The sequence below is a fragment of the Penicillium robsamsonii genome (genome assembly GCF_028829455.1).
Source record: "Penicillium robsamsonii strain IBT 29466 chromosome Unknown utg000007l_segment0_segment0, whole genome shotgun sequence".
Classification (NCBI taxonomy): Eukaryota; Fungi; Ascomycota; class Eurotiomycetes; order Eurotiales; family Aspergillaceae; genus Penicillium; species Penicillium robsamsonii.
Window position 1 is genome coordinate 1,068,815 of NW_026643225.1, and position 14,692 is coordinate 1,083,506.

Genomic DNA, 14,692 nt, shown 5'->3' on the forward strand with positions numbered 1-14,692 from the left:
GATTGGAAATGGATTGCCATAAATCATAGGAGAGGATCATTCCTGCACAGCTTTTCGAGTATTACGATAGGTAGATCTACGAAAACCCTAAGGCGGCTGCTCAATCAAATTCCCCAGGAAAGACCTTAGCAAGTACCCTCCAATTTGTCTACAAACACACAGAAAAACCAACTCCAAACTAATCATACAATTCATATCAATTCCTAGAGTAATCCGTCCGCCCCAGCGCCTATTCCCAATGATACAAGCCCAAGCCCATTCAGAACACTGGTAAAAAGAGCCAGTGCATATCAAGTTCAAGTAAATGATGAACATTTTCAAGTCAAAAAAAAAAAACAAGGCACGCAGTAAAGGTCAACAAATGGGGTACGTGTAAGTGTAGGTGTAGGTGCAGCACAAGAATCCAAGTCAATGGTGGACAAAGTGTAGAAAATAAATCAGCGTAAGGGTTAGTGTAAGTATGTACAGACGAACGTAAAGGTGGGAGGAAAAAAATCGTTTGCAAAGATTTTGCAGGGGGGCAAGTTGAGCAAGCTCCTAGCTGGTCGCGGTCTGGGCTGCCGGTGCGTGCGGGCTCTTGCTGGAACCTTGAGCGGTGCCAGCTTGAGCACTGCCGCTGCGCTGGTTTTGAGGAGTGCCGCTGCGGCTGGGCAGGGTTGCAGCACCGTTCATGGCCGGCGAGCTAGTCGGGCCAACGCGGTTTTGCTGACCGGGCTGGGGAACCCGCATCATTGGGGAGAACCCTTGATTTTGAGGGACCTGTATGCCAGAACCGCCGCTCGGAGTCTGGAAACTTGCCTCGTGAGGAACTTGGTAGTTAGCCTGAACGGCGTTTGCATTGATGCTACCTGCTGCAGCATTCATCGCCGCTTGTTGGGATAAGCGTTGCTGTTGCTGCTGCTGATACTGGTTGAGTCGATCCGTGGCCAGCTTGGTCACTTGCTCCGGGGGCATATTCGGGTTCGTGCGTTGAATCTGACTTTGGAGAGTGCTGATTTGGGGCACAACGCCACTTGAAAGCGGATTGGGCTGGCCCATACGGGGAGATGGGGTTGAGACGCCTTGTGGCGTACCACCGTGGAACGACGGACTCTGCATTCCTCCTTGGTTCTGGAGGGCAGCCATCATAGCAGGGTTATTAGGAGTACCGTTAACGTTCGACATGTTCAGGTTCGGCGATCCCTGAGAACCGAATTGGGGGTTGTGGAATTGCTGACCCTGCTGAGGAGGGTGCGGCTGCTGCTGCCGAGACTGGAGAAGACGCTGCTGCTCCTGCAATCGATTGGCTTCTCGAATCACACGCGTGTTATCAGGAGAGGCTTGCATTGGTAGGCCTGGTCGTGCCCCTGGTGTTTGCTGCATTTGAGCTTGCGGCATCATCTTCATGGCCATTCCATTAGGCATCTGGCCATTGGGCTGTGCACCATTAGGCATGTTCGGCATTGCAATGGGGCGGCCTTGGTTAACACCAGTACTAGGAGGCATGCCGTTGGTTATTCCATTCGGGGTTCCACCTGGTAGGCTAGGGTTGGAAGTAGGGGGCATGGTATTGTTACGCCCCGGCGCGTTCATCATTTGCTGCTGGTTAGGTACTTGGCCGGAACGCTGCGCCGCGAGACTAGCCTATATGGGGGATGAGCCACAGTGCTGTCAGGTAGGGACGTTAACACCACTCACTCTTTGCTGCGCAATCATTTGCTGGCGGTACTGTTCCTGCCTTTCCTGCAGCTTCATCTCTCTGTCGTACTTCAATCGACTGAACTCAGCTGGAGACGAGATCGGAGGCTTGGGCTGGTTGGCCTCATTGGCCTTGCGCAACGAAGCGAGATGGGAAGCTAAGAAAATTAATGTCAATTGAGTTATTGGCACGATGTGACGTGCTTCCATTTCCAAACATACCATGCTGCTGTTTCTGAAGCATAGTTTCCCGCTTCTTGGCCAGCTTTCGCATGGCATCAAGCAAAGCAAGATGCTTCGAAGATCGTCTTCGGTCAACTCGAAGAGGCTGGGTGGTCCTCCGGCGGACAGGTGGCTGGGGCTGAGGGTTGGCGCCTTGCTGCTGCTGCTGCTGCTGCTGTTGCTGTTGCTGCTGTTGCTGAGCAGCCTGCTGCTGGGCCAAAACAGTGCGTTGGGCAGTCTCAAGTCTCTGGTGATAAGCTCGGAAGTATTGAGTTTTGGACATATCTGCAGGAAGACCTTCCAGTCCTACCCACCGCTCGAAACATTCCCAAGGAGTCCGTCTTTCGGCGCCAGAGGTGAAGAGTGATGACGGGGTAAGACAGCTAGAAATTAGGGACCAGTTGTAAGAGTACTCCTTAACTAAGCGTCGGAGTTCATCATCCTCGGCGTAAGTCCATTGAGAGGACGAACGTGATTCAAAGAAGCCAACAGATGGCATCGGATGTTCAGTCGGGGGCCGGAATTGATGACCAGGGTGAATCCGATCACGGATGGGCTTGTTCTCCGGTCGGAACAGTGCAACGTTTGTCTGCTCTGGTGCCAATTCGGTGATACGATTATCCGAATCAGTGCCGTACTGAGAGTAGTCATATCTGCTCCGTTTGCGAGGATGATCGTCATCGTGGAAGCTAATCTTCGCCGATGCAAATTTGGATACTGGCAGTAGTTCCGTTTTCCAAACTGTGTCAGGGGAGACTTTGAATACTGGTGCGTTCGTGCCGGGCGTGATCTGGAGCGGTCCATATATCGGCAGCTCGTCTAACAGCTTTTCGGCAGCAGGGGTCATGTCAATTGAGAAGTTGAACTCATCCGAGCCCAGGGAGAAAATAGCAGCAGGGGCGACCGTGTCATGAATGTCGTGTCGAGGCTCATCATTGAACCCATCACTGACTGAGTCCTCCTCTGCAGATGGCAGGAGATCCGGAGTGTGATGACAGACACCAAACACTTCGTCGCCAGCATCGTCGGAGGGTGGGCTGAGACCTGCTTTAGAGGAATCCTTTTCTGCGAGACTTGACGTTGGAATCTTCGCTTGGACACGAAGTAGGGTGCGGTGTTCCGCGTCGCAGTTGACATATTCCGCACACCAATCGGCACAACTCTTCGCAGCGGCAATCTTCCACTTTCTCTCCTCCCGGAAGTCGGTTCGCATCCACTTCATATGATCTAGAACAACGTCCCAATGTGTTCCCTGGCGGGGAGGTTCAACGGAGCGTTTTAATTGTCGCAATGGCCATCGGTTCGCATTTTGAAGAGCATAGATGCGCCGGAGAGTACGGCAATCCATCTGTTCTTGGTATTCAAGCAGATGGTTGCTAGTACTCAAAGTTTTGTGCGCGGATGACAGCAGAGTATTGAGGTTCGTTCCCCGCGGAGGGGCATACGCTCTGTTCAAGAATAATGTGAAAAGATAGTCTTGCTCCTCATTCAGCTTGGCAACCGCATCGGTGTCTCGATAGGTCAGGTCCGTAGAATCGGCTTTCTCCTGCTGGGCTGGCTGCTTTGGAAACACAACTGTCGAAAGTCGGCTTCTCTCTTTCTCCCGCTCCTTCCGGTCCTTGAGGCGCATTCTTGCGACAGAGTCAGGAGAGCCTTGATCAGACGGGGTAGCTGGGTGGCTTCTATCATGGCCGACACTCTTAGGGGTTTCTCCGAGAATCTCGGAAACAGACTTGTGTCGAATAGCTCCTGATGATACTCGAGTGGTCATGCGCTCTGGTTGTGTTGAGCCAGGTTGACTAGGTGGAATAGAAAGCTTTTTAGCAGTGGGAGTCTCGACAGCTGAATCTGCAGCGGCTTCGGCATGTGCGGTCGGCGACAACGACTCTTGCTTCGTTGTCTCGGGTTCTTGTGGTGATTTCGCTTCTGAGGGGACGGGGGCAGGTTCCTGGTCGATATCCATGCGATCTGCATCGGCCCCGGTGTCCATGCTCTCCAGAATCACTTCTTTCGATGAAGGTAGGTCAGGGATCACGCCATTTAAGGGCTTATCAGGTTTCGACTGAGCTTCTTCTAGGCGCAATTGCTCATCTGGGGTCGAGGGAACCAAGCTCAACCGAGCTTGGGCAGATCGGTCATGTTTGTGTTTTGGTCGATCAATTGTCCCAACATCCTCAGTCACTTCCTCTGCGGGGCTTGTGTCGGGTGATGCGGCAACTGGAATAGGTGTATTATTATTGTATGGGTCAATGGAGGAGGCGGGTGATGGTGGTTGTTCGTGCAGGGATGGCCCCAAGCTGAGAGGGGGACGTGTTTCGTGTTTCCTTCGAAGGGAGTCGGAGGGAATCTCCAGTGATGGGACTCCAGTCGCAGCTAGCTTTGACACGCGGGGAGAGATCTTTGCTTGGCTTCCGTCATGGTCGTAGGCACTGAGCGGAGGTTCCGCTATCGCTACACTGCCTTTCTGGTCGGCGCGCAATGAGTCGAGTGACTGCACAGCAATCGGTGGCACGTGGAGATCCTTTGGCAGCTTAGGGCTTGTGGCTGGCACTGAGGGCTGACGTGTTGCGGTTGCATCCACAGGGGTAGGCGAGATATTAGGTGTCGCGGTTCGGGGTTGGTCTAGAACGGGCGTTGCGTGATGTTGAGGCTCGGTCGCATGCGGAGCACCGCCATCGACAGTTAAAGGTGGAGTGATTCCGGCGACAGGTTTGGCATTAGTGATGGCAGCTTCTGTTGGGGGAATTGCATTTCGACTTGGTGATCGCGCACGCGTATGGGTTGGCGGCGGAAGAGTAGCTTCATTGAAATAACGACCTCTAAATAGAGCATCAGCATCAGGAAATTATAACCCAAAATATAAGAAGATGCAAAGTAAATTCCATTCATAGGGTAACAATGCGACGGGACTTACTTGGAGAGATCATTGGCGTCAAGGAAGGCCTGTTCTTTCTGGTGGTAATGAGCGTCCTCGGTCGCGCCAAACCCGACCGTGGCTAGATACAATGCGCTGAGCTTGCGCTTTCTGCGCGACAAACAGTTTCTAATCACCAAATTAGCGATAAATTCATCATTTTCTAGATTTCCCAATCAAATTCCCATCCCAAAAAAATTAAGACTTACGCGATCTCATCGTTTTTAGATCGTAGGAGCTCGTCACGGAGCATGGAGTCTAGCTTCGGAACGCAGCATCCGATTAACGCGGGAACAAGGGAAACTGATCGAGCGAGGTCATCCAGATGGAAAAAATCGCTCGAAAATGATGAAAATGATGGGTGGAAGGTGGTAGGCGATAAAAAGCACCTAGAGCAGGATCTTTTCGAAGGGGTGAAAATGAGGTTACAGGGCGGTATGAAAAATGTGGAAGAACGGGAAGGATGTTGGTTTAGGTACAACCAGTTACTCGCTCCCTCTATAAAAAATACACGGCTTGACCAGGTACCTGGTACTTCATAAGAATTCCCTTTGAAGGAAAAATAAAATATTTTATCAACTTGGGGATGTGAAAGATAATGTCTACTTTAATGAACTAAAATATGGTTAAAGACTTATGTGTTTCAAAAATCCTCATGAACTGGTAACGGTATTATTGTTCTAACATTCAGTGCTCCGCTTGCGTATCTAAGGCCTCAGGCATCTACCAACACCTCATATTTAGGGCAGTAAGGCTACAAGGCATTACAAGAATAAATTCCCTATCAAGGCGGCCGATAAACAGCCGGCAGAAAATCAAGAAAAAAAGTTGTCCGCCCTCCAAGCTTTCACATCTACAATATACAAACCACAATCATTATTTGAGCAATCATGGTCAAACGCAAGAGAACCGATGCCCCCAAGGAGGACAAGACGGCTGGTACCCCTCCCAAGGTTACCAAATCCGTCCCTACTCCCTCAGAGACTCCCGATGCAGCCATCACTATCCAAGTGGTCACAGGCTCTTATGAGCGGGTGCTCCATGGCTTCACGGTCGGAATCCCAGCCTCCAGCCTGAAAGCAAAGGCTGAGGTTGACTCCTCGACCATCCAATGCATGGATACTTTCTTATTCGAGGCCCATGGATCTGCAATTCGTTGTCTAGCATTGTCGCCACTACCTAAACCCACCGACCCGGTCGATGCCCAAAAGGTGATGCTGGCCAGTGGTAGTACAGACGAGCGCATCAACCTGTACTCAATCTCCGCCGCACCTCCTGCTGTGAATGAGGACTACCCGTCTGTGCCGACCTTCGCCGGAAAACAGATTCTCGAAAATCCCCGGAACCGTGAGCTAGGAACATTGTTGCACCATACTGCCAGTATTACCTCGTTGAACTTCCCTTCGCGAACCAAGCTGCTTGCAGCCGGAGAGGACAACACAATCTCCGTTTCCAAGACCCGTGACTGGACCGTCGTATCAACTATCAAAGCACCAAACCCAAAAATTCAAGGTCGCCCAAGCGGTGACACGGCGCCTCCCGGAGCTGCTCCATCTGGAGTAAACCATTTTGCGGTGCACCCTAGTATGAAGCTGATGCTGAGTGTTGGGCGAGGAGAGAAATGTATGAGATTGTGGAATCTTGTGACCGGCAGAAAGGCTGGTGTGTTGAACTTCACCAGGGAGATCCTACAAGGTGTCAAGGAGTCGAGATGGAGCACTGGAGAAGGTCGACGCATTGCATGGGACTCTGAGGGAGAGGAGTTCGCTGTTGCTTTCGAATGGGGTGCAGTCGTGTTCGGAATCGTAAGTTGTCTAGATGATATACCGTTGATCAAATTTCTGACTATTAGCACAGGACTCGATTCCAAGATGCAGAATTCTTCCTACTCCCCGGAGCAAACTTCACCAGATGAAGTATGTTTCTTTGCCTTTGAAGGGTGGTGAAAATGAAGATTTCTTGGCCGTCTCTACAGAGGATGGTCGAGTGGTCTTCTATTCGACTAAAGAACTGAAAGAAGCGGAGGATGATCCCGAATGCTCGATTCCCCATGGTACCCCTGTTGCTCAGGTTGGTGGAAAGCAGGCTGGGTTCCCTGGTCGCATCAAGGATTTCGACATTCTCACTCTTGAAGGTCAAGCAAAGGAATTCCGCAACGAATTCTTGATCGTCACCGCCAACAGTGACGGAGTCGTCCGTGTTTGGAAGGCTGCTGGGAAAGAAGTTACCGCGGCAAAGCAAGAAAAGAAGGATACCACTCAGATTGGAAAGCTCTTGGCTACCAATGAAACTGGTAACCGCATTACATGCATGGCTTCCTTCGTCATGTTGCCTGCGGAGGATCCGTCTACACTGATAGACTCTGAAGACGACTCTGATGAAGTGGAGTCGAGTGATAGCGACGATGAGTAACGTCTCATTGCTCTCAACTGTTATACCCTTTGTACCGTCAAATAGATCCCCAGTGGCAACCAATGTATCATGAGTATGAGAAGACCTGAGTTTATTGCCCTAGAAAATAATTATGATTATGTTTTGAAATATTTCTTTCAAGTTAGAAAATTCAACTCATTAATACTTTAATGATATTACTGGTCTATTAGCCTGGTATGGCACACCCTGATGGTGTAGATATATTAGTGGGACCTTTGTTAGGATAAGTGAATCATCCACAATAAACCACACACACGACAAACGACATTAAAACCGTATAGAATGACTTAAGCGCCAATTGAATTATATATTAACATGTAATATATTTTAACAAAACTGTTATAACGTAGAGGAAATATAGAGTTGTCATCCAGACACCGCCCGGCTGTCCACTACACACAATCCCCCACCTACATTCTTTCATTATCATATCGCCCGCGGGAAGCAATTTTCATCGACCTTCCACCTCCTACCGTACCACCAACTTCGTCCGACCACCTTCTGGTTTCATATAACGACGCTACTGATCGCGAGTTGATTTTCTATTTTATTTCGCAATTATGGCTTCCAACGGCGATTTCTCCGATGAGGGATCCCAGCCCGGTTCACCTTTGCTCGACGCTCACAATGCTCGCGGAGAGATCGAGGAGCAGGAGCCCCTCGAGCAGGAGGAGAAGCCTCTCAAGTCGGCCATGAAGAAGGCTGACCATGCTCCTCAACCGAAGCGCCCAGAGCTGCCTGAGCAGCCTAACCCAGAAACCCTCGATCTCTCAAAATTGTCGCCTCTTTCGCCTGAGATTATTGCCCGCCAAGCTACTCAGAACATCGGTATGTGGTTGTGTGATCGTTAGTTTTTGAAAGTTTTACATTCGGAAATGCACTTCATATATTCGATTCCATTTTTCTAGACAACCGATTTACTAACAGGATTATCAGGCACGATCGGTCACGTCGCTCAGTGAGACACCTTTTCTCGCCCTTTTTTTCATACACGGCATACTAATATAGTTATAGCGGCAAATCCACCGTGGTCAAGGCCATTTCTGAGGTGCAGACCGTTCGTTTCAAGAACGAACTTGAGCGTAACATTACCATTAAGCTTGGTTACGCCAACGCGAAGATCTACAAGTGCGACAGCCCCGAGTGCCCCCGGCCCACATGTTACAAGAGTTTCAAGAGTGAAAAGGAAGTCGACCCACCATGTGAGCGCGAAGGATGTAACGGCCGTTACCAGTTGCTGGTATGTACTCCTGTCACCTCCCCTCTGAAGTCCAAACTCGGAGCCTTTCCTCAAGTGGTCCTAATCTAACTTCTGGTGCAGCGTCATGTCAGGTATCATCAATCCCCAATCTACGCCCCGACCCGGAGTTCCCTCCATCATTGAAAATAAGCTAACCTTTAATCTCCCAAAAAAGTTTCGTTGATTGCCCAGGTATGTTTGCTAGATCCCTTCCTGTCCAAAGTTGGAACACTGCTAATTTTCAACCATAGGTCACGATATTCTGGTTAGTATTCAGTGTCTGGCGCATATTAGGAGATTCGGCTTCTCTTTGAGAGTTGATGCTGACCAGCTTTGCACAGATGAGCACTATGCTTTCAGGAGCCGCGGTCATGGTAGGTTTCACTCCTCACTGCAGCAATTAAGATTTCAAGGGACTGGCAATAGGCTAACATCATTTTATTAGGATGCCGCTCTCCTTTTGATTGCCGGAAACGAAACCTGCCCCCAACCCCAGACCTCGGAGCACTTGGCCGCCATTGAGATCATGAAGCTCAATCACATTGTCATTCTCCAGAATAAGGGTAAAATGATAGTTCCTGCAAACTGTTGATGAAACGAAGCACTGACAATCAAAAATAAAACAGTTGACCTCATGCGAAGCGATAATGCCCTCGAGCATTACCAGTCGATTCTCAAGTTCATCCGTGGTACCGTTGCTGATGGATCGCCCGTTATCCCCATTTCAGCACAGCTGAAGTACAACATTGACGCTGTCAACGAGGCACTTGTCCACACGATCCCTATCCCTATTCGCAACTTCGAGGCTACCCCTCACATGATGATCATTCGTTCCTTCGATGTCAACAAGCCCGGTGCCGAGATCGATGAGCTCAAGGGTGGTGTTGCCGGTGGTTCCATCCTTACCGGTGTCGTAAAGCTGAACGATGAGATCGAGATCCGCCCCGGTCTCGTCACCAAGGACGAGCAGGGCAAGATCCAGTGCCGACCCATTTTCTCCCGCATCGTGTCTCTCTTCGCTGAGCACAATGATCTCAAGTTTGCCGTGCCTGGTGGTTTGATTGGTGTCGGTACCCGTGTCGACCCCACACTTTGCCGTGCCGATCGCCTTGTCGGTTTCGTTCTCGGCCACCGTGGCCGTCTTCCCGCCATCTACACTGAGATTGAGGTCAACTACTTCCTGCTCCGCCGCCTGCTCGGTGTCAAGACCGCCGATGGCAAGCAAGCCAAGGTCGCCAAGCTTGCTAAGAATGAAGTCCTGATGGTCAACATCGGTTCTACCGCTACCGGTGCTAAGGTCCTCGGTGTCAAGGCCGATGCTGCCAAGCTCAGCTTGACCAGTCCCGCCTGTACCGAAGTTGGCGAGAAGATCGCCATCAGCCGCAGAATTGAGAAGCACTGGCGTTTGATTGGATGGGCCAACATTGTTGCGTAAGTTCAAGGATGTGGTATCACTTCTGGGGACAAATACTGACTATTTCAATTCGCAGTGGTAACACCCTCGAGCCTGTGCAGCAGTAAAGCAATCCTTTGAACGATTTCCCAGTTCGAAATGGGGAGCTTGGGGAATGAGGTCTGTTATGTCGGAGACTTTGATTTGCACATAAATCTTGCTATATCCCCGGACAACGACCTCAGCCCACCTGCCCTCGAACACGAGTCTTGCGATCTATGATTGCAAAAAAGTTTATGGTCATGACGAGTCAGAAAATTAAAGACGTGATTTAACTGATTCCCCGGGCTGAATAGAGAAGATGGAGGAGACATGCAATCCTGTATTGTCGCCACCTTGTTCGCTTTACCTCTTTATGCATGTCAGCGACCAGTTCATCTGGTCCACGACTGCATGGTAGAGTTTGATCTGAGGGACGGACGACGAACAGGATGCAGGTGAAGTCGGCGAATAAGATATGTGCTTTTTATTTCCATCGTACGAGGGAGTTGTTTTCAAGAGGTTTCCTGTTCATTGCTTATTTTTTTGTCTGCATCATCAGATCCTATGTAGATATACAGGTCTGTGGTTAAAAATGCAGGGAAATTAGGGCTGCACAATTTAAGAGCTTCTGCATGTTTAATTAACTTACTAGACCGTTCGTCTAATAAAATAGATCCAAAAAAATATATTTGCAAATGGGTAGATTCTCTCACCAGATAATTGTTGGAGGTATATATTTCACGACTACGCAGTACAACCACTCGTATCGCCCCGCAAAGGGATGACTATGCGCCCTAAGCCACCTGGTATTGTTATATTTAGAAAGACTCCAACGATGCTAAGATTTCAATACAGGTGGATATACAATATTCGAATATTGTCCTGTTATAGGAGCCCCGAAGGTAAGAATGACATTAGCACAACTTATTCACAGTTAAGTGTTGGTAGACAAGATTCAGTTAACTCCTATTAACTTCTCGTTTCGTACCTTAGATCTTTAACTGAGAATAAACAAGACTCCAATTAATTAAGAGGCCCAATTCCTGAGATTGACGTTGTGTCAGGCCCCATAGTCCCGAGGTCATGCATAAGATCTGACTAAGGCTGCCGATAATAACAAAGTAGCATCTTCTGCCTTGAACAACGTCCTCTTTCTTCGCCTAGTTGCGCGATTTCAATCATGTATATCCTCGAGGTAAGCTGATATTATTGGAATTCCATCATGTTTGCATGGTGAATTTGCTTTCCCCCGTGGACACGTCGCTAATGGCTGTTTCCCCCAGCAATTGGCGCGCTTGCTCGATCGCCCGCTCTTCCCATGGAAGAACGTGCTTGTGGGTTTTTCACTGGGCCAGTTCGTCCTTGAAGGTTTCCTCTCACTTCGGCAATACAAGTTTCTGCAACGAACGAAGCCTCCCCAGGTCCTTGCAGGGGAGGTTACCCAGGAGGTCTTTGACCAGAGTCAGGTATGAACTCGACGACGGAATTATACCATATACAGATGCTTATTGGAATATCGTTGCAGGCATATGGCCGCGCAAAGGCCAAGTTCAGCTTCGTCTCTGGTCTTTACGGTCAAATTCAAAACCTTGCATTCATCTACGGCGATGTCCTCCCCAAGATCTGGGGCCTCAGTGGTCTGGTGCTGGCTCGGTACCTTCCCGGTCGGTTCCAAGGTGAAATATGTCAAACATTGGTATTCTTCTTCGGCTTTAACATCCTAAGCACCATCCTCTCTCTGCCCATCTCGTACTACAACACGTTTGTGCTCGAGGAGAAGTTCGGTTTCAACAAGCAGACGGTCAAGCTTTGGATTACGGATATGCTCAAGGGTCAGATGCTTGGAATTGTTTTGGGAACTCCCATTATCACTGCCATTCTTAAGATTGTCCAGAAGTTTGACAGTTCGTTCTACTACTACCTCTGGCTCTTCGGTGTCTTCCTCCAGGTCTTCGCCATTACGATCTACCCCATTGCGATTCTGCCTCTGTTCAACAAGCTCTCCCCTCTTCAGCCCGGTGAACTTAAGACCGGTGTTGAGAACCTGGCTAAGAGACTCAACTTCCCTCTCTCCGAGCTGCACGTTATCGACGGCAGCAAGCGCAGTGCCCACAGCAATGCCTACTTCTACGGCCTGCCATGGAAGAAGCACATTGTCATTTACGATACTCTGATTGAGAAGACCGAGCCCGAGGAGGTTGTTGCCGTGCTGGGCCATGAGCTTGGCCACTGGAGCCTCAGCCACACCACCAAGCTGTTCGGCATTGCCCAGGTACGAATTTGCCCAGTTACCCTTCTGGCGAATTATCACTAACTATGAAATTTAGGCTCACATGTTCTACATCTTCGCTCTCTTCTCTGTCTTTGTCAACAACAAGTCGCTGTACCAATCGTTCGGATTCGTGAATGAACAACCTATCATGATTGGTTTCCTGCTCTTCTCCGACGCCCTGGCTCCTATGGATGCTGTCGTGAAGCTTCTCATGAACATCCTCAGCCGGAAGTTCGAATTTGAGGCCGGTATGTTTCATTGGATCTATCATATACCCTCAGTTGTACTAACAATATTCCACAGATACATTTGCCCAGAACCTTGGTTACTCCGACAAGCTTGCTTCCTCACTCCTGAAGCTCCAGATTCAGAACCTGAGCACCATGGACGCTGATCCGATTTATGCTAGCTACCACTACTCCCACCCCATCCTCACCGAGCGCCTCGCTGCGCTTGGCTGGAAGGGTGGAAAGGTCACTAGCAGCAAGGAGGAGGACAGTGAAAAGCCCATCAAGGCCACGGACCGCGAGCTGTAAACCGGATGCGTGTTATGCTGGCGATTTTTATACGATATAGCTATGGCTTTTTTTGTGTTAGTGACATACTGGGGTACCAATCTCGAGCAGCAAAAGCGAGGCTTGGAAATGTTCCATTATGTATTGATTGGATTGTAGCAATCCGTCTAAACTCTAAATGACACTTTTTGTCCAGACATGAAATGCGAGCAGTACTTTTTTGTACGTCCAAAACCCAACCGAGCCCAGAGTAATAGAGCAATAGAACGAATGAAAGAAAAGAGACTCCGACCCAATGCAGCAACGCCCACAACCAAATATATATACCCACACCACACTCAATCGGATTCCTCAGCCTTGGCCTGAGCCTTACTCTTCTTCTCCGCCAACCGTCTCTCCTTCTTCTTCCGCTTGCGCTCCTCCTTATCAATACCAGCCTCCTGGTTTGCAAAAGCCTCAGCCTCCATGCCAAACTCAGCGTCATTCATGACAAGATCATTGCTCTCATCCAGCTGATCGTGCTTGTTGGTCTGCACAATACCCGCAGCAACATCCAAATAGTCCTCTCCGGGGTTCTGCTTCGCGACAGTCAGATCGCGACCGAGAAGTTCGCCAGCTAGACCCGCTTGCACGCGTTTCAGGTTGTGCAGGATCAGATTCGGTGCAGCGGCGGTCGTCCGTGAGACGGGGCCGTGCTCGCTGATGCTGGCGTTGGGTTGCAACGATGGGTCTGTCGCGGCGCGGTCCAGGTAGGCGGCTAGGAATTCCTGCGCTGCGGACTGGCTGATGCCATGTGTGCTTTGCACTGTGACGGGGGGGAGGGCCTGGGGACCTTGGGCTGCCATTTTGGTGGAATTGGAGTTCTTCGCCGAGTTTAGAGGGTAGTTTTTTGAGGTCGAAGGGCGGTGGTGGCGGGAACTATGGAGTGGGTTCGCTCGCTGGTGGGATAGACAGAGCTCGAAGGGGGGTTTCTCTCTAATTTGGTGTGACTGGCAAGCAGGATGGAGAGTTGCACGGGCGACGTTGAGCATTTCGCATCTCGAGATCAAAAAAGTTCGGCGACGCTAGTCCCGATTGGGTAGGTCTTCTTAACGGGATGCGCTACTACTATAGTTTGATATTTATTGACTAAACAAACGTAGTTATATAGTAGTTATAGGCTGTAAGTAGAAACTACACACTTAAAACCAGCCCAATTCCATTCTCTATATATCCCAAGTAATTACTATACATTTTTGTAGACATGCATCTCTAGGCGGGTCCGTGCCAGCGGCTCCGCGCTTAATTTTCTGTCTTCCGACGCCGCGTCTTGTCCACCAGGCCTCACTCGATCTCCAACTCCAGAAAGCTCTCCCACCCAGCCTCAATCGCCCTCTAAACAAAGCCAGGGTCCTCAATATGTTCTGTCTCCGCGCCAGGGCCGTGTCCTCAACTTTCCGGGCCACCACATCGGCCATGCGAACCCCGATGAACAGGTACGCAAAGCCCCCAAGCCAGCAACCTTTCCAACCTTGAAACCAACCAGACAGCTAACAATTTACTCCACCCGGTAACAGATTCACCCAAATCCCGCAACAATCAAGCACACCCTCCACAATGCTTTCATCCCGATCCTTCTCCTCCCTCCTCTCCACGCCAACCCGCTTCCAACCCTCGCGAGCACTCGGTGCCCGCCTCTCCTCGCCAATCACAACCGCAACCGCCTCCGCCTTCTCACCCCTGTCATCACTCCGCTCCCAGAAGGCACCCTCGCAGTCCCGCTCGTTCTCCGCAAGTGCCTCCTTAGGCGTGCGCCGTGTGACGTTCCGCCCGTCACGACGGGTCCAAAAGCGCCGCCATGGATACCTGGCGCGCAAGAAGGACAGGAATGGGCGCAAGACTCTTATCCGGAGGACTCTTAAGGGCCGGAAGGAGTTGAGTTGGTAGTTTTATTCGTTTCGGGTCTGACCTTTGAATCGTTCGGAGGTTGGCGTGCAAGATGCCG

The 14,692-nt window shown here is 50.1% G+C and overlaps 6 protein-coding genes across 6 annotated transcripts; 4 read left to right on the plus strand and 2 right to left on the minus strand.

Annotated features, from left to right (window-relative positions):
* Window positions 1–537: 537 nt before the first annotated feature.
* On the minus strand, window positions 538–5,219 carry eaf1 (MYB and HSA domain protein; the record flags this gene model as incomplete). The annotated part of the gene is made up of 5 exons (XM_057234950.1): window positions 5,023–5,219; window positions 4,814–4,942; window positions 1,900–4,718; window positions 1,678–1,835; window positions 538–1,623 (listed from the first exon to the last, which is right to left on the minus strand). Exons 1-5 carry the CDS (start codon window positions 5,064–5,066, stop codon window positions 538–540), a joined length of 4,236 nt encoding a protein of 1,411 aa, XP_057081170.1. The 5' UTR covers window positions 5,067–5,219.
* A 484-nt stretch (window positions 5,220–5,703) lies between these two features.
* Window positions 5,704–7,225, plus strand: N7447_010689 (putative 60S ribosome biogenesis protein Mak11; the record flags this gene model as incomplete). Its single annotated transcript, XM_057234951.1, has 2 exons — window positions 5,704–6,618; window positions 6,671–7,225. 2 exons carry the CDS (start codon window positions 5,704–5,706, stop codon window positions 7,223–7,225), a joined length of 1,470 nt encoding a protein of 489 aa, XP_057081171.1.
* A 581-nt stretch (window positions 7,226–7,806) lies between these two features.
* On the plus strand, window positions 7,807–10,007 carry N7447_010690 (translation initiation factor eIF2 subunit gamma; the record flags this gene model as incomplete). The annotated part of the gene is made up of 10 exons (XM_057234952.1): window positions 7,807–8,074; window positions 8,183–8,204; window positions 8,261–8,486; window positions 8,568–8,578; window positions 8,662–8,678; window positions 8,738–8,751; window positions 8,828–8,860; window positions 8,932–9,049; window positions 9,113–9,917; window positions 9,977–10,007. The coding sequence occupies 10 exons, from the start codon at window positions 7,807–7,809 to the stop codon at window positions 10,005–10,007; spliced, it is 1,545 nt and encodes a 514-aa protein (XP_057081172.1).
* Window positions 10,008–11,101: 1,094 nt separating this feature from the next.
* On the plus strand, window positions 11,102–12,729 carry N7447_010691 (zinc metalloprotease; the record flags this gene model as incomplete). The annotated part of the gene is made up of 5 exons (XM_057234953.1): window positions 11,102–11,116; window positions 11,205–11,387; window positions 11,447–12,193; window positions 12,249–12,441; window positions 12,497–12,729. 5 exons carry the CDS (start codon window positions 11,102–11,104, stop codon window positions 12,727–12,729), a joined length of 1,371 nt encoding a protein of 456 aa, XP_057081173.1.
* A 317-nt stretch (window positions 12,730–13,046) lies between these two features.
* Window positions 13,047–13,553, minus strand: N7447_010692 (uncharacterized protein; the record flags this gene model as incomplete). The annotated part of the gene is made up of 1 exon (XM_057234954.1): window positions 13,047–13,553. One exon carries the CDS (start codon window positions 13,551–13,553, stop codon window positions 13,047–13,049), a length of 507 nt encoding a protein of 168 aa, XP_057081174.1.
* A 610-nt stretch (window positions 13,554–14,163) lies between these two features.
* N7447_010693 (mitochondrial 54S ribosomal protein bL34m) lies at window positions 14,164–14,634 on the plus strand (the record flags this gene model as incomplete). Its single annotated transcript, XM_057234955.1, has 2 exons — window positions 14,164–14,183; window positions 14,265–14,634. 2 exons carry the CDS (start codon window positions 14,164–14,166, stop codon window positions 14,632–14,634), a joined length of 390 nt encoding a protein of 129 aa, XP_057081175.1.
* Between the last annotated feature and the right edge of the window lie 58 nt (window positions 14,635–14,692).